We start from the raw sequence: 21,429 nt of genomic DNA on the forward strand, positions 1-21,429 counted from the left end.
CGGGGGTGTGACAACAGCAACAATTTTTCCCTCATTAATTTGAGGTAGCGTGTAGTGGGTAAAAAATTCAGAAATGAATTTTCAGAATAATATTTCATATTAAACTAACTCACTTCTAAAAGATATCTAAATTATATGTATGTTTAATCATAGTATATTCAGTATATAGTTACATTAGTTCGACGGATCGTTAACCTTGTAGGTCGGTTGGTCGTGGTTGTTGTTGTCACCTCTCGTAGTTTAGTGGTCAGAACATTGGTGCGTAAAGCCAAAGGTCCCGGGTTCGATTCCCGGCGGGGGTGTGACAACAGCAACAATTTTTCCCTCATTAATTTGAGGTAGTTTGTAGTGGGGAAATAAAAAATCGAAAAAATGATTTCAAATTAATATTGCATATTAATCCACTACTAAGTAACTAACAATGTCATAGGATTACATATATTTAATTAAAGATTGGCTCAACTACCAAGAAATTCGTGCATTTCTACCTTTAACATCATTGATCCAGAGGAAGGGGGCAGATTCCCCCCCCCATTGCCCTCTCCCACGATACGCCCATGCCTCCAAGTCTAATTCACCACCTAAACAGTAGACAATATTAAACAGCGCAACCACTTTCGACTAAGGGATATGTAAGGAAACCTAGCGTTAGTTGTGGAAGTTGTTACGAACAAAGAGTTTGCTGAAATGGAAACTACCAACTAGAGCGAGAAATTTAAATATTCACCTTACTTCATTCAGCTAATGTTACTGTTACAGGTTTTCCGTGGCCTACAACTTCGATCATTGCAAACACGATACTGTTTTAGAATAAAGTTCTATTGAAATGTTCGACATCATGAATAATAAATAGGAATGAAAATGAGGAATAAGCTTTGTATCGAGGAATATTTCACTATGAAATGATGTTTATAATCCATTTCTTGCTCTTAATGTTTAATGAAAATAAAGACAGTTGGTCAGGGGCGTAAAAAGTGGTTGTATACAGGGACTTCCCAGAGAGTAGCTAATCGAGTTAAAAATGGTTGATAGAGAGCTTTAACTTTTTCAAATCCAAATCGAAATCGGATTAACATAATAGGTAATTAGCCATGAAAGATATTAGGTGCCCTACTCATAAGCTCATAAGATGTTATCGATCACATTTAAATATTCTGTAAGAAATAATTCTAAGTTTATTTGCTTCGGATTACAATAATTTTAGTCATTAATTGCACTTGTCCTTTTTCACACACACCATCACCTTGCCAAGCCGGATTAGTAATTGGTAATTCCCCTAGTAATTTTTCTCGCAAGAAGGACCTCGCCATCCTTCGTATTTTCTCGTGTGCTTCGCTATCGGCAGCAGCGTTTGGTCATTGTTTTTTTCCACGGGATGCTAACAATTCCTAGGAAGATTCCTATGAAGAGAAAAATTGTTCAGAATAACGTAAAAACTTCATTTTTTTTGTTCCCATACAAACAACAGAGTAAATTAAAACATCGTTCCCCAGCTGTCAAACATTTGACAATTAAAACAAAACAAAGGCGTGTCAGGATAATCTTTGGTATGTCTTCAAGTTAATTAGGCTGCATGGATATTAATCTACGCCTGCCCAAAATAAAGTTCGAGCAAAAAAAGAACGGTTTGTGTGTTATCAAAGAAAATAAAATTATTGACACACGTGTCATCATTACATGCTCTGTGCATGGTATTTACTGATTGTTGAAACATTAAATCAATAAATAAATTGATCACTCTGAAATACGTTTTACTTATTTATTTTTTATATTGGACTGCTACAGGCCAATAACTTTTGACAGAGGGAAGTCTGTCAGGGCTAGTTAGTTATAAAATAAAAATAAACAGTTTAAAATTTGCTACATTTTATCCGTTAATTGACGGTGCTAAAAAAAATTCGTAGTTTTTTTTTTAAATATGAAGTAAACAGGTCACGTTGTAAAAAAAAGTAGTTATTAAAAACCATAAAATGTAAACCATTTTTTTATGTATAGATACTAATACTTTTTTAATTTTTAACGTGTGACCTGCTAACTTCATATGAACTTAATAGGGCAACTAATTTCATTTAAAAATCGGGAACAGCAATTTTTTTTTATCGTGGCCAATTAGCAGAAGATCTACGGCAAATACTTGTGCTATTCCGAGTTCGAATTGCAAAAGTTGGCCTGCTAACTTCATGGACGTATCCTCAAGGGCCATCCGAAACACTATGTATTAAATGAATATGAAGATTTCAGAATTTTGTTATGTTGCCGGAAATATTTATAACAAAACCTTCTTCTTATAACAAGAAAATAAAATGGAATGTAAGTTCTATTCAGCAAACAAAGTTGGTTATGATTTCTCTCTACTATAGGTTATATGCTTATATTGTATTTGTGAGTTCAAAGTTGTGTTGAGATAATTTTTTTTTGGTTCTTATACACCACGTCTATCTCACAACAAGTTTTTGTAAATAGTTACTTCTAAGACGATCGCTAACTGTTAAATCACTGATTTTATTAGCACCCAGTAGATACTCTATATAGTGTAGCGAGCACGAGTGTGTTTGTGTGCGATCGGGCACACGTATGCGTGAACGGCTTATCGATTCGCCGACTAACCGCGGACGCCTATCTTCATGTGCGCCGTATTTGAAAATATGTGTGTCGTACCTGCGTTCTGGGAAAGCAGTTAAACAGTTCAAAGGAAAAATAAACTATCCGGATGTTTCCAGATGGTTCCCGAAAGTAAACAAAAGAGTATTTAAAGAAAGAGTCGATCGCCGAAAGAGGAAGAAATAAATTGACCGTTACAGAAGTGAATCCGGAAATAAATTGACAGTGATAGCAGTGAATAGTGATAAATCAACAGTAGTGTAAATAAATAGTTTTTGTCGTTATCAGTCTTAGAAGTTAATTTTGTTAAACCCACGAACATTTTAATAGTATAATCGCTTCAGTTCAATTTTGCTGGTTTTGGATTATGAGGTTAAATTGTAAATCTTTTACTTTATTTTTTATTACTGGAATAATAAATCTGCTAATCCGTATACCTATCAAAAGGAAGTGAAATATATCCTTATCTTTCTCGGCTAGTCTCTGGTGCTTCGTAAAATTTGTGCATTTTTCTGTCTAAACAATCTCGTCCAAAAAGTACGTATTCTTGCATCAAAACGTGGATATTTCATAGAGGAAAATTTTTCAAAATTTTGTTTAAACGTGAAGCCTTTATAATTACAAACTAATGACGATTCAACGGATTCTGAAGAAGACCAGTAATAAACTTCTACACTTTCTATTTTTTTTATATCTATTTTGATAATTAATTTTCAATTTCATGTGAAACTTGTCAATGCCACTGCAATTTATTCAAGATTCATAAAGCAGTTGATAGTATGGTAATAAAATATAAACACACTTTACAAACTATTTAAACAAAGAGAAAGATAAAAAATTTTATAAAGTACCAGAAGTGTTTGTTACCTGCGACTATCCGAGAAAGATAAGGGCATCTTTCTCTTGCTTAAGGTAGGTGTACGGGTAAGTTGATTTATTGTTCCAGCAATAAATAATAAAGTAAAAGATTTACAATCAATAAACTTATGTATAATAGTTTCCTACCAGAGACTCATAACAACTTTCTTTTATATAAGTAAACTCTGAGCCATACAAAGTGGCGGCTGAGGTAATAAAATATTCAGAAGTCGATCGACATCGATATGAATAGATAGCAATCTTAGCGTTCTCACACCGACAACTAATTAGACTATTTCTTGTACAGTATAAAAGCTTTGTTTTAGCCTTCTCAATTAATTATGTATCGCAGTTCACGTGCATGACATATTGCTGTAATACTTAATTCGCGAACTGCAAGTTTTTCTACTTCTACTCGATAATTATAATAATTTGAAGGCTATTGAGTTTATCTTTGCAGCTGATACTCAACAAAAATGTTGTACTATACTTCATTCAATTTCTCTAGCGATGTGCCCCTTCCAATGTTTTGGATGCGCGCTGGCAAAATCGTAGGTACGCATTTCCCATATTTCGTTAAAACAGGGTAATGGAATTCGTTTGAATACACCCTTCTAAAAGTTTTCAAACTATTTTGAGCTTTATAGGCACATGTACATTGCAGAATATAAATACCAAAGCTGTGTACAAAAATGATAATATACAGTAAAAAAAATAATATGTGGTAAATGTATATGTAGCCACATAACAAACAGCATTTCATGACTGTTAAGAAATCGCTTTGGGCCTGGTTTTTGATCATAATTTGTTATGACCACAGATAACTGAGCATAGCAATTATTATTAACAATGAATCTATGAAAGAAGTATTAATTAAACTCTAAACATACTTCCCCTTACTTAATTACTGTTATTTTCATTATGCAAACAAACTGTTTACTACGTAATGATTTACTATTAAGGCGTAGTAAGTATATATTCATATCATTAATTAGGTATAACCGAACTCCGTTAACAATATACAACGAAAACTTCTCAAATTAACAGTTGCCAAGAGCGAGTAGGGTCTTTAGCAGGGAAAACAGGTCAACTAATAATAATCACGAATAAAGCGTTAGAGTTCACAACCTCTTACGTTGTTCCGGAAACACCGTTATTAATTGTTTAATTGTAACATTTACACATGAAACGTTATTGCAAATAAAATAATACAGTGTTTTTATCTATCCACACGACAATTTGTGCATGGTATTTACTGATTGTTGAAACATTAAATCAATAAATAAATTGATCACTCTGAAATACGTTTTACTTATTTATTTTTTATATTGGACTGCTACAGGCCAATAACTTTTGACAGAGGGAAGTCTGTCAGGGCTAGTTAGTTATAAAATAAAAATAAACAGTTTAAAATTTGCTACATTTTATCCGTTAATTGACGGTGCTAAAAAAAATTCGTAGTTTTTTTTTTAAATATGAAGTAAACAGGTCACGTTGTAAAAAAAAGTAGTTATTAAAAACCATAAAATGTAAACCATTTTTTTATGTATAGATACTAATACTTTTTTAATTTTTAACGTGTGACCTGCTAACTTCATATGAACTTAATAGGGCAACTAATTTCATTTAAAAATCGGGAACAGCAATTTTTTTTTATCGTGGCCAATTAGCAGAAGATCTACGGCAAATACTTGTGCTATTCCGAGTTCGAATTGCAAAAGTTGGCCTGCTAACTTCATGGACGTATCCTCAAGGGCCATCCGAAACACTATGTATTAAATGAATATGAAGATTTCAGAATTTTGTTATGTTGCCGGAAATATTTATAACAAAACCTTCTTCTTATAACAAGAAAATAAAATGGAATGTANTGACACTATTTTTTTTAAAAGTCATGACAAGTTCGTATGATAGACTGAAAATTTCAGCATCTAAGACAATAGATTATTGTGTCTGTAAATAGAAAAAAAATAGCTTAGAAGAATTATTAAAAATATGTAAGTATTAGATTAAATGAGCAACACCAAGATTCAATAGGCAAGACTAAAACCAAGACCGAGACTAAATCAGCAAGACCAAGACCGAGATTATATCAGTAAAATCAAGACCGAGACTATATCAGCAGGACCAAAACCAATACTAGAAGTATTTGAGCAAGACCAAGACTAAGATCGACTAAGCAAGACCAATACCAAGACTTCTTGACCCTCGTCTTGCGTTGTTCATCACTAGCGCTGGCGAGACTATAGTTGAAAATATTCTAAGAAACGGAATAAGCGAGAGTCCTTAATTGGTAACGTTTTACACCGATAGACAGCTGATCCATTATGTCAATGATATTTCACAGCCATGGCGGTTCCAGAAGTTGAAGGTTCTGGCTTAAAAGTGCAAGATGAGTCTGCCTGAGGTACAAGGCTTCGGTGTTGCTATCCTGCGGCAAAATTGCCTGATTGGAGACTTGGCCTGTCATTCAAATTTTGATGGGTGGAGTTCATTTTTTTGAAGGAAGGAGAGTTCTTAATCAGCCTACCTCGTTTTTCTCTAGTCATAGGCTCATTGTAAAGTCAAAACGGTTCTTCTGAATTGGTTGGGGGGCTAATTTGGCTAGAGATTGATGACCACAGACATCTATGAGACTGTTTTGATTTTGAGAACATCAATTCTTTTTCCTCGGAAGAAAATGTGGTCATTCTTCATACGGACCTCCAGTCTGTCGGTTTTGAGTTGACAATATCATTCAAGTTTTGTCGGCTTCCTGCAGGTTCTTCTTCGGTAAGGTCATTCGAGATGGTAAGATTCAATCTCTAGCATTCGCTAAGCATAGATATGAGTTTTCACTGCACACTAATGCAGCTGCTTTTTTTCATAATAGGTCATGGAGCTTGTTCATCGCTAATAGTATACAACAATATTTAAATTACTTTTCAATAAGTATTATGAACACAAAAGGAAAAAACATTTACTGAATACCGTTGTCGAAATCACGAAGGATGCTCGAGACGAGAGAATTTAGAGTTATACCAGTAACAAATATGAAAATTCAAAATTTTATCTTTCGTGAAGCAGCATTCATCCGTAAACAAAAGACCATTGCAAAAAATTGGACGCTGCAACTTCTTTCTGTCGAAACTACTGACACGAATCCACCCGCGACTAAAAGTCGATTTTCTGCAAGGCTTGCGATCGCTGCAAACGATAAGGATGCAGTAATTACTCCTTTACAATTTACCACACTGTCACACGTACTACTTCGCGTGTACTATTTTGGGGATGCTTTCTACGAAATCAAGGTTTTCTCTTCAATAGCGACAATAAGGTTCGGAACCGTAAATGACTATCATATCCCGTCATTGTACAAATTGTTCTACAGTGGCATACTGACCTACTCCCAAGAGTGATGTTGTATTGTTGAAATAGTTTATTGTACTGCACATCGATTGACTAAATATAAGGTTATAACGTTAAAAGAACAAAAAACTCTCACAAGTTGACTATAACATAAACGTCCTGAATCCAACATAATCTAATCCAACAAATAACAAACAATGCATGAGCAGAAAAGTACAAAATAAATATATTATACCGCTAATTACCAGTTAATTAAATGCAGCGCTACATTCAGGGAATGGCAATTCCTTCTACTTTCAAATGCTTTTTTATTGAAAACTATGAACTTTCTGCAAACTTACTACATATTTTAGAAACACTCTCTATGTGTAATATGTTATTACACATTAAACCTTAAGGTGACGTACCTGCCTATAATAATATCTGAAAGGTAAACTGTTAGCGTAGAATAATGCTGGACTCGGTAGTACTTTCTTGTTTCTAATTTTAATTAAATTAAAAAATGAGATACATTTCCACTAAAAGGTATCCATATTTCATAACTACTTCTACGAAATTATGTAAAGTTTATGCATAGGTCTTTATTTAACTCCAAGGGTATTAATTATTTGACGTCAAATATATCCATCATAAGAAAAAATTCATTATGTAACAGTTCATAGTTACTGAAAACACTTTTATGTTTGCAAAATGAAAGTTGCCTTTCGCCCTGAACTTATATATTTGAATAGAGATACAAATATGTAATAAATTTTGTGGTATCTTACCATCTTTTATTACATCAATTTAAGTGTTTATAAAAAGACCTTTCTTTAAGTATTTAAATTCTGTAAAACATTTCTGAAACCCTCAATTGTCAGATGTTTAGTTTCATCAAAAACGTTTAATTAGCTATGAAATTTTTATAGGTAGTTATAAATTAATTTTTCTTAAACAAATAAAATTTAACTTAATTGGAACAGGTACACATTGTCTTTTAAATAATTTGATGAGCGGAATATTATCTATTCTTATTCAGCTAGCATAACTTTTTCATTTGTTGCAGCATCAGCAGTACGAAATTTAGTCGGAGAACCAGACTACCATCGGGTAAAGTTACAGTGGGAATCGGATGCCAAGCACACATCAAAAAGTGCTTTCCAAATTCGTTATTGCGAACTACAGGTGTGGGGAACTCAACGGTGCAGAAGTAAATCGATTGAACCCAAAAACGAAAATAAACCAACGAGAATGTCTGATGAAGAAGATAATACTCAAATGTATTCTGCCGACATCGAGGGCCTACGTATGGCCACTACATATTCTTTTGAAATAAAGACGAAACAGAAGAATTTGGCAACGCGCGAAGAGCGAGCAAATAATGGCGATAAAAGCCAAAATATGATTGTCATACCAACCAAAGGCTGTAAGTAAAACTACAATTATACTTCATTTACTTTCTGTAGCGGCGTGACCTTCAGTTTGACCGGCGCAAAGTAGAAAAGAACAGCACTAGGCCAGAAAAGGAAGGACAACTCTCGGCTAAACTCTTAACCGGTGAGGAGCGTATAATCCGTACAGTACTGCACGGAAAAATTGACCATTTTATCCACTACAATTGCATTGCTCAAATGTGCTGTTATTGGTACCATTTACTACTGAAAATATCAATGAGATGTTTATCTATTTATATTTGAAGAAATATTAAAGGCTTTAACGCTTGTTTTCGACTCGCACTACTATTCATGATTGAACAAAACTTTTGACAGATACTGTATTAAAAAGTATGTTTAATGAACAAGAGACGAGAGTATAATGTGCTTTTTTCTCCCTACCTACGATTTTGCCAGCACGCATCCAAGACATTGGAAGAGGCATATCGCTACAGAAAGTAAATGAAATATATTTGACGAACTCACCAAAAGCAATTTAATTATTTTAATTATATTTTTATAAATCTTGTTATACCTGCTTATTAAACACTAAAACATGCAGACCAAGGAGAAATTTTGCACAATTAAATGTGCTAGGCATTATAGGTAGATAAGTATATGTTCACAGTAAAAATAAACCAACCGCAATTAAAAAATAAATGCATAGTTTAAAATCAAGTTATAGTATCAGTAAAAAGTGAAATTGATGTTGAAATAGATCATATGCAGAAAATTAAATTCACAACAAGAAGAAAGTTAAAATTCTCATGGTAAAGAAATTAATTTGTAGTAAAGAGTAAATTCATCTGAATCGTGATAAATGATATTCAAAATTATATTTATAGGTAAAAACAATACAAACCTCAGCGTAAAAAAGGCAAAAAGACTAAATCATTTTTCTCAATGGACTGTAAAACTGTAAATATGAGTTAAGTGTGTGAACAATACCACTGTCCCTATTTATTAGGAATGATAATAACAGGTGCTTTTAAAGGCTGGTACAAAGCAGTGTTAGTAATATTAATGAATATAAAAGTTGAGATGAATAGACCAGAATTAGATGTAGTAGGCATTAATGAAGTCCGTTTAAAATCATACATAATCAGTGGAAGGTAATTCAGTTGTAGGAATTGTAATGCGTAGGGTACAGTGTACCATTATTTACAAACAAGCGATAGGATAGTTATGATTAAATTAAACTAGAAGCCGGTAAAAACGGTATTAGTGCAGGTCTACATGCCTACATCATGATGGATAGATTAGAATTAGATATAGTAGGTATTAGTGAAGTCTGTTGGCCCAAAGCTGGGGACTTCTGGAGTGGAAACTTTAGAGTAATACATACAGGATCGGTGGAAGGTAATTCGGGAGTAGGGATTGTAATGCGTAGGAAANACATGCCTACATCATGATGGATAGATTAGAATTAGATATAGTAGGTATTAGTGAAGTCTGTTGGCCCAAAGCTGGGGACTTCTGGAGTGGAAACTTTAGAGTAATACATACAGGATCGGTGGAAGGTAATTCGGGGGTAGGAATTGTAATGCGTAGGAAAGTAGGGCAGAGTGTAGAGTTATTTGCAAAAAAGCGATAGGATAGTTATGGTTAAATTAAATTCAAGGCCGGTAAAAACGGTATTAGTGCAGGTCGACATGCCTACATCATCTTACAGTGATGAAGACGTAGAAGCAGTTTATGCAAATATAGAAGACGTGTTAAGTTTAGTAAAGGAACAGGAAAACCTAATATTTGTAGGAGACTTCAACGCAACTTAGTAGTTATGAAGACCAATATTAAATTAAAAATTCTGAAAAAGTGGGAAGGTAGGACACGTTTAGACTGGAAAAGCTAAAATGTAAGGAGATGCGCTAGGTACAACGACAGACGAAATACTAAAAGAGGCGGGAAAAACGACTAACAGGGACATAGAGACAAAACGGAACTGCATTAAAACGTGCTTAAAGTCAGCAGCTACAGATCTATTAGGTTAGGTTAGGTTAAACAAAACGAAAGTAGGAAACCCTGGATAACAAACGAGATTGTAGGATTAATAGAAGAAAGGCGGAAATACAAAAACAGGACAGACGAAGAAGGGCAAAAAAGAAATAAGGTTATAAAGTGGGAAATAATTAGGAAGTGTAGAGTAGCTAAGAAATAGTGAATTAATAGGATGTGTAAAGAAGTAGAAGAAAAATTTGATGTAGGTAAAACCGATGAGACTTATAATTTAATTAAAAGGAATTTTAGAGATGTAGGGTACAGTAATAATAATATAACAAACGAGGCAGGGGTCATTTTGATAGAAAGTGAGGAAAAGACAGATAGGCTGAAAGAATATTTAGAGAACTGTTACGCAGGCCGTGAGTTAGGAGATATATTAAAGAAGAAAGATAGTGTGGAGATAGGTGAGTTAGGTTATCCCATATATGGGACATTATAATGAGAGTACAGTTCGATGTTGCATTAAAAAACTTAAAGAATAATAATAAGGTGCCAGGTATAGATGAGATACAGGCAGAAATTTTAAAACATGCAGGACAAGAGGTTAGAGATCGTACGTTTAAGCTAGTTAATTACATTTACGAGAAGGGAAAAGTCCCAGGGGATTATAAACGGAAGCTTGTAGTAACCGTACCCAAAAAGAGATGCGCGGATAGGTGCGAGACATTTAGAACAATTAACTTCATTTCCCATACGTCAAAACTCTTAACTAGAATTGTACAGAGGAGGATGGAAAAAGGGCAGAACTTTTAGGGGAGAATCAATTTGGGTTTAGAAGAAATAGAATAACGCGGAAGGCCATTCTAGCTTTACGAATAACAATTGAGACAACGATAGAAAAAGGAATGAGTGCGTCTGTAGGATTTGTAAATTTAGAAAAGACTTTTGACAATGTTAAATGGGACAAGAAGTTAAATATATCAAAAATGTAGGGATGAGTTACAGAGATAAAAGAGTGATACTTAGTTTGTATAAAGAGCAACAGGTAGTTATAGAGCTGGGGCTGCAATGTAGAGAAGTAAATATTAAGAAGTCACCGCTCCATATTAATTTATATATTGAAGACGCGATAAATCATTAAAGACACTGCAACTGTAGGGATTGATACACAGGGGCAAAAAAGTTTAGATTTGCATCTAGCAAGGAGGAGTTAGAGGTAGTTTTAAATAAAATGGAAACGGTATTAACAAAACAGTATTTAATGAAAATAACTAAAAATGAAACAAAAATACTGGTATGCAAGGGAAGAAAAAGTAGGGAAAGAACGAATAAAAAGATAGGAGACGAAATATTAGAAGTGGCTGATTTTAGGTATCTAGGAAGTCAGATAAGTCAGGACAATAGGAGTAGTAGAGATGTAAAGCACCGGATAGCGCAGGGTCGAGTCGCCTTAATATATAGAAGTCACTTCTATGCTCGCGAACGGTTAATTTAGAAATTCAAAAAAGGTTATTAAAGGTGTATGTTTGTAGTGCGGCGCTGTATGGGTGCGGAACATGGACAGTGGGCGTGGAGGAAAAGAAAAGGTCAGAAGCGTTCGAAATGTGGTGTTACAGGTGAATGAGAGGATACCGTGGATAGAGAATGTTAGAAATCAAGAGGTATTAGGATAGCAGGGCTCTATGGAACTCAATAAAAAATAAGCTAGATAGGTTGGTAGGACACTGACGACCTTGATGATATTATTAGAGTTTCATCAACGCTAGGTTTTACCGATGACCATTTCTAAATGTTGGCTTTAGAAATAAAATATTTCCATATACTTAATTAAAAACTGTATATTAAATATTGTAATAAATTATAAGTTACGCTACATAGGTAATTTTAAAATTTTAAAAAGCAAAATATCTACAGTAAAATAAGGAAGAATGCGATAAAGGAGTGTTTAAGATGATGTTAAGAAATTGTGTTTCAGCGGACGGCGAGAATTCGGAAAATGTAGCAACGTAAAAAATGCTAAACGAAGAAGTGTGCTTGCAAATTATCAGATACTTTGCAATTCTAAAAGACACAATAGCTCGCCATATTGAAGCGAAACCAAGTTTCACTAATCGTCAACGTCAATGGTAAAAACCCGAAAAATCTTCTCATTTGAAACAATCCTTACATTTATCTGCCCATTTTGGCAAATCTTAAGATTTATAAGTAAAACCTACTCAACTCAAATTTTTAACTTCTTTGGATATTGACGTTCTGTAAGTACAAAGTCGCAAAGTTGAACATAAAATTCGTTTATTTTTAGTTTTTAATTTACCAGATAGTTATTTTGGAACACCTCGAATATCTGAGAATAACGTTAAATACATACACTTTTAGCACAGTTTAGGCATGATAAATGTAAATAGATGAGAAGAGTTATTTAACAAATTTGATAAAAATTTGAACTTTTGGGGCACTCTGTATATTGCTGATATAGAATGTATACTTCGTTTATTGTATTTTGTGTTTATTTCAAGACGTTTTTCAAAATATTCCTATTTAATTCCGTTTCAAAATGGAACTGCTTCAATAAAAAGAAAATATTTGGAAAATTTTTAATACACACATATCCTAGGAATTGTATGAAATTCCGATATTGTATTAGGAAATGTATAAAATTAGTGCTTTCTGTGAATAAAATACTCTTAACATATCAGACCGCCTTCGGCGGGCAGGGGAGTTAAATAATATTTAATCTATCATAAATCTACCTAACCAAATAATCTTGTCACTAATGAATATGAATTTTTAGTATGTTGTGGAGGTGAATATGCTGATTATTTTGATATATTTATGTTGGGCGCGGAAACAATAATGAAGCATAGTTATCGAACGTTGAAAAACAATATTTGGCGGCCTACGACATAAAATAGGCAATAATACGGCAGACTGCTTGGCGATGTATAGGCATTGGCGATGTCATTGTTTGGTCAAGTAGATTTTTGACTGATTGGAGTTTATGCAAAGCTCCTTAACGCGCTAAAATTACTGATGAATCAGTGATTATTTGTACAGGTCAATTGAAAAGTCCCCGGCCTAAAATAGTAAAAAATTCGTTTTTTTTATTCAACATAATTCCCTTCAAGGGTAATACACTGATTATAGCGATCCTCCAACTTTTCGATATCATTTTTGTAGTACGATTTGTCCTTTGCTTCAAAATAGGCCTCAGTTTCGGCGATCACCTCTTCATTCGACGAAAATTTTTTCCCAACGAGCATTCTTTTGAGATCTGAGAACAGGAAGTAGTCGCTGGGGGCCAGATCTGGAGAATACGGTGGATGCGGAAGCAATTCGAAGCCCAATTCATGAATTTTTGCCATCGTTTTCACTGACTTGTGAGACGGTGCATTGTCTTGGTGAAGCAGGACTTTCTTTTTCTGCAAATGCGGTCGTTTCTCGGCGATTTCGTCCTTCAAACGGTCCAATAACGCTATGTAATAGTCGCTGTTGATGGTCCTTCCTTTTTCAAGGTAGTCAATGAAAATTATTCCACGCGCATCCCAAAATACAGACGCCATAACCTTGCCAGCCGACTGTTGCGTTTTTGCACGCTTTGGAGCGGGTTCATCGTGTGCAGTCCACTCCGATGACTGTCGATTGGACTTCGGAGTGAAATGATGGAGCCATGTTTCATCCATTGTCACATATCGACGCAAAAACTCGGGTTTATTACGCGTGATCATCTTCAAACACTGCTCTGAATCATCAACTCGTCGTTGTTTTTGGTCAAAAGTGAGCTCGCGCGGCACCCACTTTGCACAGAGCTTTCTCATACCCAAATATTCGTGAATGATGTGATGTATACGTTCCGTTGATATCTGTAGAGTGTCTGCTATTTCATTCAATTTCAATTTACGGTCATTCAAAATCATTTTGTGGATTTTTTTAATGTTTTCGTCCGTAACAGCCTCTTTTGGGCGTCCACTGCGTTCACCGTCTTCGGTGCTCATTTCACCACGTCTAAACTTAGCATACCAATCCTTGATGGTTGATTTTCCTGGGGCAGTGTCCGGAAATTCGTTATCAAGCCAAGTTTTTGCTTCAACTGTATTTTTTCCCTTCAAAAAGCAATATTTTATCAACACGCGAAATTCCTTTTTATCCATTTTTTTCACAATAACAAAAGTTGCTTCACTAAAAATGCTATAATTCACAAACTAATGATCCGACAGCCGTCAAATTTATAGACGCGTCTTTTGAAGGTTTAAGGACTAACTGAAAATCATATGGATTTATTTCTGGTGCCGCCATCTATGTGTCAGGCCGGGGACTTTTCAATTGACCCTAGTACATACTTATGGGTCATTCAGTGGTTCTAGAAGTTTCTTTGATTTAGCTGATCTATTGAAAAACCGATGAAGTTTCCGATACTAACTAGGTCAAAAACCCTCTTTGTGTTTTTTCGATGATTTGGTGAAGTTCCATAATTTTCACAATAACCAGAACTATCGAACTTGCGTTAATTTCTGTTGGTACATAAATAATTGTTTTCGCATACTTTTTCGTTGCTGCAGAATGTCAGTACGCTTATTTTGCAAGTACATGAACTCGATATCTGTTTTATGAATTTTGAAAGAATTGCAACGTTATAATTATGAAATATTTAATTAATTTTGAAATATGTTTTAAANTAATAATCGAATTAGTATCAACAGCTGCAAACAACAATAGCAATAAAGGTAAGATTGTTATTTCATATTTTCATTCATTACTTTTATACAAAAGGCAGGTGTTTATATATTTTTCTTGAAAAATTTGATATGAATTTCAATTAAAACCATTGCGTCATAAAATCCATTGCACCCACTAATAGACCTTTCAAAATTCAAATTTTGAACTGAAACTCCCAGAAACTTATTTTTTGGTCTATGAAATTATACCGTAACGGGAAAAAAATTGAATAGAAACAAAATTCGGTTTTTGCTGATTTTTGAAATCTGAAAAAATTTGGAGCTACATCTTAAAAATTTTTTTTTGAGCTGTCCTTTGGAGAGGGTTCTTAAAACATAGAAACTAACATTTTTTCACTCGAGGGTGAAAAAAAATGGTTTTTTTTTGCGTAACCGTAGGTAGGGTACATACATTAAAAATACAGTTTATTCACCTTAGTTACTCACACAAACTGTTATAAGAAAAATTGGTACCTAATTCTGGAATGAAACTGTATTAGAAAGATCTTTTAATCGCTATCCAGGGAGGGGACATGTGTCATTATCTTCTTGTTATGAAAAAACAACCGTTTATAAAAGCATATTTCAAACAAAATTTTAAACATGTAATTTTTATTTCGAGTTTCACTAATCATGATGAAACTTATAAAACAGGATGTTCCTAGTTAAACTTGCACCAATCGAATAATAGTAAATAAAGGCTGACGGCACAAGCAAAATGGTATATACCAGAACAGGAGCCAGATAGAAACAAGGAAAGCGCTCATAAAATGAATCTTTTTGTCAAATTGTGGCTCTGTAATGAGCTGTTTTTATATAACTGAACTATTCTACAACGTATTAAAGCGACTTACACGCCTCTCGTTCGAATTTCATGCTCGTATTCGCACTCGACTGAGACTAATTGAAATTCAGACGAAAAAACTTGAAGAGATTGTTCAAATCACCGAAGTGCAGAACCTCAGAAAATAGAAAAATAAATTTGTACCATAGAAACTAAATCTATTTTTGATAGAAATTGAAGCAAAAAGTGGACATTACATTGGCCAAATTAAAACAAATTGAATACGGTAGGGAAGCGTTTTACTACATGAACAATACTGTTAAACTTGACAAAACCATTCTAAACACGTGAAATGATTTTTACTAAACTTTAAAAACATTTAGAGACTAATTTAGTACTTTTAAAACAGACAGATAGGGAGAACAAATCGTATTTGTACAAAATAAGAAAAAAATATTTTTTTCTTTTCGATGCGTTTGAAATACCTAAAAGTTTGTTATTCAATCATTTAACATAGTTACTGTATCAGCAATGAAGAGTGAAGAAAAATTTACAATTCTACTACAGTGGTTCAATAACAATATGCGTACATAGTACAAAAATGTCAGGACAAGAGAGGTGCAAATGTGTTAAACAAATTTAAGACGCTTTTGTAACATACTAACCTAATTCATTAAAGTGAATTAATTTTTACAGATAACCTGAAATTAATGAGAAAAAAATGTTGCTACTGTTACGCCCTCGTCGGGAATCGAACTTGGTTGCCTGGCTTTACGCATCATTGCATCATAGAATCGTACGAACCAATGTATAACTATAATAACTATTATTAACATTGAGAATTTTAGGACTTTTGTAGTGTGACAGGAAAATGTTTCCTCATTAATTTGAGGTTATTTGTAGTGGTAAAAATTAATTCAAATTAATGTATTGAAAATCCTACAAAAATTCTTCTAAAATTATGTGGTTATTAGTACATTGGACCTACATATGTTTAATGCGCGGTTGTTACCATACAACTATACAGCTGATACAATAAAAAAAATTATAACATTATAAACGGGACGTGGTAGTAACCATGCCTAAAGAAGAGGCGCAGATTGGTGCGAGACATTTAGAACAATTACCTTTGTTACAGTGTAATTTCAATTGTATTTATTAGGATTAGGGATAAGTATGCAATATAAGCATGGTGTAATTTTTAATATTTATATAAGTTACTGCATTGGCTGCTATAGTGTATAAATGTACATTATTACAAATATCACCCTGTTGGGGCCTCTCTAAACATTAGGTCCCAATAGATAAATTCTACGAAGGCTTCGTCGGTCAGCTACCCTTATTTAATTGCACTACGCTGTACTGATGTCTATGTATTTTTGGGTCTTTTCCTATACTTTTCTATAGCTTTGTTCTCGCAGGTACTGGTGGTGGTAATATTATAGTTTGATTTTATTCCATTTGTTGTAGTAGCTTAGTTCAGTTCAAAAAGTTAAGTTTTGTCGTCCAGCTTAACCAGATCTATTTTTTGTCGCTAATTTTGTCTTCCATTTTTACATTGTCTTCATGTTCTGAATATGTTTAAGTGTTGTAAATAAAGTGTGTACATAGTTTTGTTTTACATTGGAATTTTATTCACTTTGGTCATTTATCCAAAAACATTCTGAGAAAATACTGCTCGTGGAAACACGGCAAACAACCTTAACTTCTCATGTGTGAAAATTTTAACTAGAATTGTACAAAGAAGGCGGAAGAAAGGACAGAAAAACTATTAGGGGAAGATCAATTTGGGTTTAGAAAAAACAGAGGAACGCGGACGGTCCATCTATCTTTACGGGTAATAATAGAGAAAACGATAGAAAAAGGAAAGAGTGCATACAAGGTTAAGAGGGACAAGATGTTAAATATACTTAAAAATGTAGGAATGAGTTACAAAGATAGAAGAGTGATACTTAGTTTGTATAAAGAGCAACAGGTAGTTATAGAGATGGGGCTACAACGTAGAGAGGTAAATATTAGGAAGGGAGTCAGACGGAGATGCACACTGTCACCGCTACTTTTTAATCTTTACATCGAAGACGCGATCAACATCATTACAGACAGTACAACTGTAGGGATAGATATACAGAGGCAAAAGATTAGTATGCTTAGATTTGCAGATGATATAGCAGTATTAGCATCTAACAAGAAGTAGTTAGAGGTAGCTTTAAATAAAATGGAAGCGGTATTAACAAAATAGTTTTGTATGAAAATAAATAAAAGTAAAACAAAAATACTGGTATGCAAGGGAAGGAAAAGTAGGGAAAGAGCAGATATAAAGATAGAAGACGAAAAATTAGAAAAAGTAGTGAGTAGTACTGAGATAGTTCAGGAATTCGCAAGTGCGGATGAATTAAGTATTAAATGCATGGGATAAGGCCTGTGATTGTGTTTCAAAAGATGAATGGCAAAAAATTTTTAGTAGATGGTTTGTTCGCATATAAATGTGTATTAAATCTAATGCCATGTATTTTTATTCGTCCAAAACATAGTTGCAGATACGATTTTTTACCAAAATATAAGAAGTGTAGATAAATACAACATCCTTCGAGAAGAAAGATATTGAGAGAATAAATCGAACTTTAAAATAAATTACAATCAAGGTTTAGGAGCACCTTCTGACTTCTTCGTATTTTAGTGAAAAGTGTATCAAAAATTAGTACCACCACAGAAATATCTGCATATTAAATTTTAATCAAATTGCACGAAGCGTTTTAGGGTTATTAAAAAAAAAAAACGGTGGATATTGTTTAAGAACCATTGACGAAAATTATTGATGCAGGAATTTTTTTTTCATCTTCAATTTTTAGCAAACTCTCTGAAGTTGTGTGGGTCACTAAAAAGTTTAATCTTTCTGAAAGCACAGAGAATTCGCACCCTTGTACAGTATGTGCCTATTGTAAGGGAGCTGACGCAGACTTACAGTTGATATGTACCATCAGTCATTAAAAAAAAAACTTAATAAAGAGAATGCGATCTAGCTACTCTAAAATTCGTCACGGTGCGCGTGAGACGTGTACAATAAAGACTCCGCTGTAGATACATATTTAGTATTATCGAACTGCTTGGAGCTACGTGGCATTATACTTACCGCATTTTTCATACCAACAGCAGAATCAAAAGTACAAGTTTCACTTCCATCGCACGTACCTACCATCAAGTAGGTACTGAAGTATTAGAGCATTTTCCATTTTTCAATAAAAGGTTGGCGATTCATATATATGCTCATTACGATTTTGTGCTCTTTAACATTTCTACAAAGCTTCTTCATAATTTTATAAAATACTACAAATGGCGCAGTAAACGTCATATGTAGCACGATACTACATTTTAGGATTACGTATGCTCAACAAGGTCCACTTGTGTGGATATCTACTTAGGCAGGTTAGCTTAATGCTTAAGCTAACGTTGAGGTTGGCTACGCCGGGATTCGTTTTCAGCAAGTAGATATCCACACAAGTGGACCTTGTTGAGCATACGTAATCCTAAAATGTAGCATCCAAAAAGATCGAAATCGCGATCCGCGTCTTGCAGTTTCGACAGAATACAGACCATTTCGAATTATTTTACTTCTTCATAATGATTCAAAAATGACATTACAACTTTGAAAATGCGTATAAATTTATTCGCAGAAACTACAGAGCTGGTTTTAGTGTTATTTTATAGGGAAATTCATCAAGTTTCTTTTACCTTAAACTGAAGATGTGACTTCCATTGGTTATTCTTCACACTGCACACATCCCATTTGTAGTCAATTTCTTCCCGAACTCGCTGTAACATTGCAGGTGTAACTTGCTCAACGGAGGCGTAAATTTTTGCTCTTAGCTCACGTAGAGAAGCTGGCAAGGGCAAAAAATCAAGAGGTGTTACGTCTGAAGAACATGACTGTCATGCAATTGGCGCATCTCAGTCAATCCGTTGACCTGAAAAGCGGTTATTGAGAAAATGCCGGACGTCATTGTCACTGAGGTAATGGTGTAGTCTACTATACTGAATACATTTTTGGTCGTCCTCATCGATCTATAATTTTAAAAAGATTTCTAGCATATCCAGGTACATCAACTCATTGATAGATCTCTCTTGAAAATAAAAAAAGAACCGAAAACTATTGTCCTGCTCAGTGCACAAAAAAATGTTGACTTTAGGGCTTTCACGAACATTCGCAATGTTTAATGTGGATTTTCACTTCCCCAAATACCGCACACAGCATAGCTAGCACGCCTCGATCCAGTAAAGGTGACTATGTTTAACGCAACTGCCACTAGTGGTCGTTGCGGCGCGATTTTGTACTAGAAAACTACGCCAGTTAAAACTTGGTCGGTTTGCAATCAGCTCTGTAGTTTCTCTGAATAAATTTATATGAATTTTAAAAGTTGTAAAGTTCTTTTTGAAACAACCTGTATATTATACTTTAGTTTCTATAGTTCTAATACATAAAGCGCCTTCAGAGCTGGCATCTGTTACAATTAATAGTATCATAGAGATATCTACAAATCAAATTTTATTGAAATCGTACAAATCGTTCTTGAGTAATTGAAGAATTAATTTAGCAGATTGGTTAGATTAATGCGGTTCAATGGTGTGGTTGTACAATTTTAATTAAGGAACCGGCTTTGATCATTGCGGACGCACAAAATGATGATTTCTATAACAGAGTTTCAAGCAGCATCATTATTTTATTGGTAAGAGTGGTGGTTTGTGACATGTGCGTAAGGCGAGCCGGCTGGGTTCTACTCCCGGACAATGTAATACATCTTTTCTTCCTAATTGACACGTTTATTTTTTACGAATCTCTTCGGCGGATCTTGAGTTTACGACACCGTCTCTTAAATTAATTCCATAATACAGCGATGCCAACTATCTTTTTTGACAAATACGGTAGGAAAAGAAAACACGAACGAAGTTAGTCCTGTTGCAGTAATGACCTTCCTTTTGTTTGATAGTTAGATGGCAGTTCTTTTACTATTGAAACATTATAATTGAATTTGAACTGAAACTCCTAATGCGTTTAGTGTTATTCAGTCGTTGAGTGTAACACGGAACGCACTACTAACCATTGCTGCGAAACGTTTATAGTTAAACAAACGTCACGACAATATTACCGAGAAGCTCAAGCTATCTCATGTACTAACAAGTTAACTTAATCCAGGAACGTGATTATTACAAAATTTTAAAACAATGTCGAATAGAGAACTCTGATCTCTGATCCTCACATTTACGTCCAAATATCTTTTTGTTTCCAGTTGCAGTAAGGTACCTGGGTCGGATACGGCTATCTTAAGCTTTCACATCAGTTTTCTCGCATTGCTTACATTTTGAGGTTACTAATCCTTTTTTATTTCGTAGTGTATTTACCTAAGTATCATATTATAGGACAAAGAAAACAACATATAAATAGAATTGAACATAAATAATTAATTTTTAATAACTTGGAAAGTGACCATATTTACGATAGTGCAGTTAAATATGACCATGCATGGTGATCACATTAACGACATAAATTAATCATGTAGGCAATTTCTATTTTTAAGTGGTTTTCATCTTTTAAACGAAATACATTTTTAGAATCTGAAACTCATACAATTTGAACAAATCAAATACTTAAAAAACTTAACAAAACCATAATACTAACAAAATGAACAAAGAAACATTAATAACACTAATAAAATCAAACACAAATTATTTTTAAATGTAACATTAATAACTAGGAAATAATATAGTAATATAATAAATA

At 33.9% G+C, this 21,429-nt stretch overlaps 1 protein-coding gene across 1 annotated transcript in view; it reads left to right on the plus strand.

The window, feature by feature from the left end:
* The window catches only part of LOC108735106, an 80,738-nt gene that overhangs the window by 37,779 nt on the left and 21,530 nt on the right, over positions 1 to 21,429 (plus strand). The window contains exon 2 of the mRNA XM_018466933.1: positions 7,853 to 8,212. Within this exon, the coding sequence (XP_018322435.1) occupies positions 7,853 to 8,212 (360 nt within the window). The remainder of the gene's footprint in view (positions 1 to 7,852; positions 8,213 to 21,429) is intronic.

The sequence above is a fragment of the Agrilus planipennis genome, unplaced genomic scaffold (assembly GCF_000699045.2).
Source record: "Agrilus planipennis isolate EAB-ADULT unplaced genomic scaffold, Apla_2.0 scaffold137, whole genome shotgun sequence".
Classification (NCBI taxonomy): domain Eukaryota; kingdom Metazoa; phylum Arthropoda; class Insecta; order Coleoptera; family Buprestidae; genus Agrilus; species Agrilus planipennis.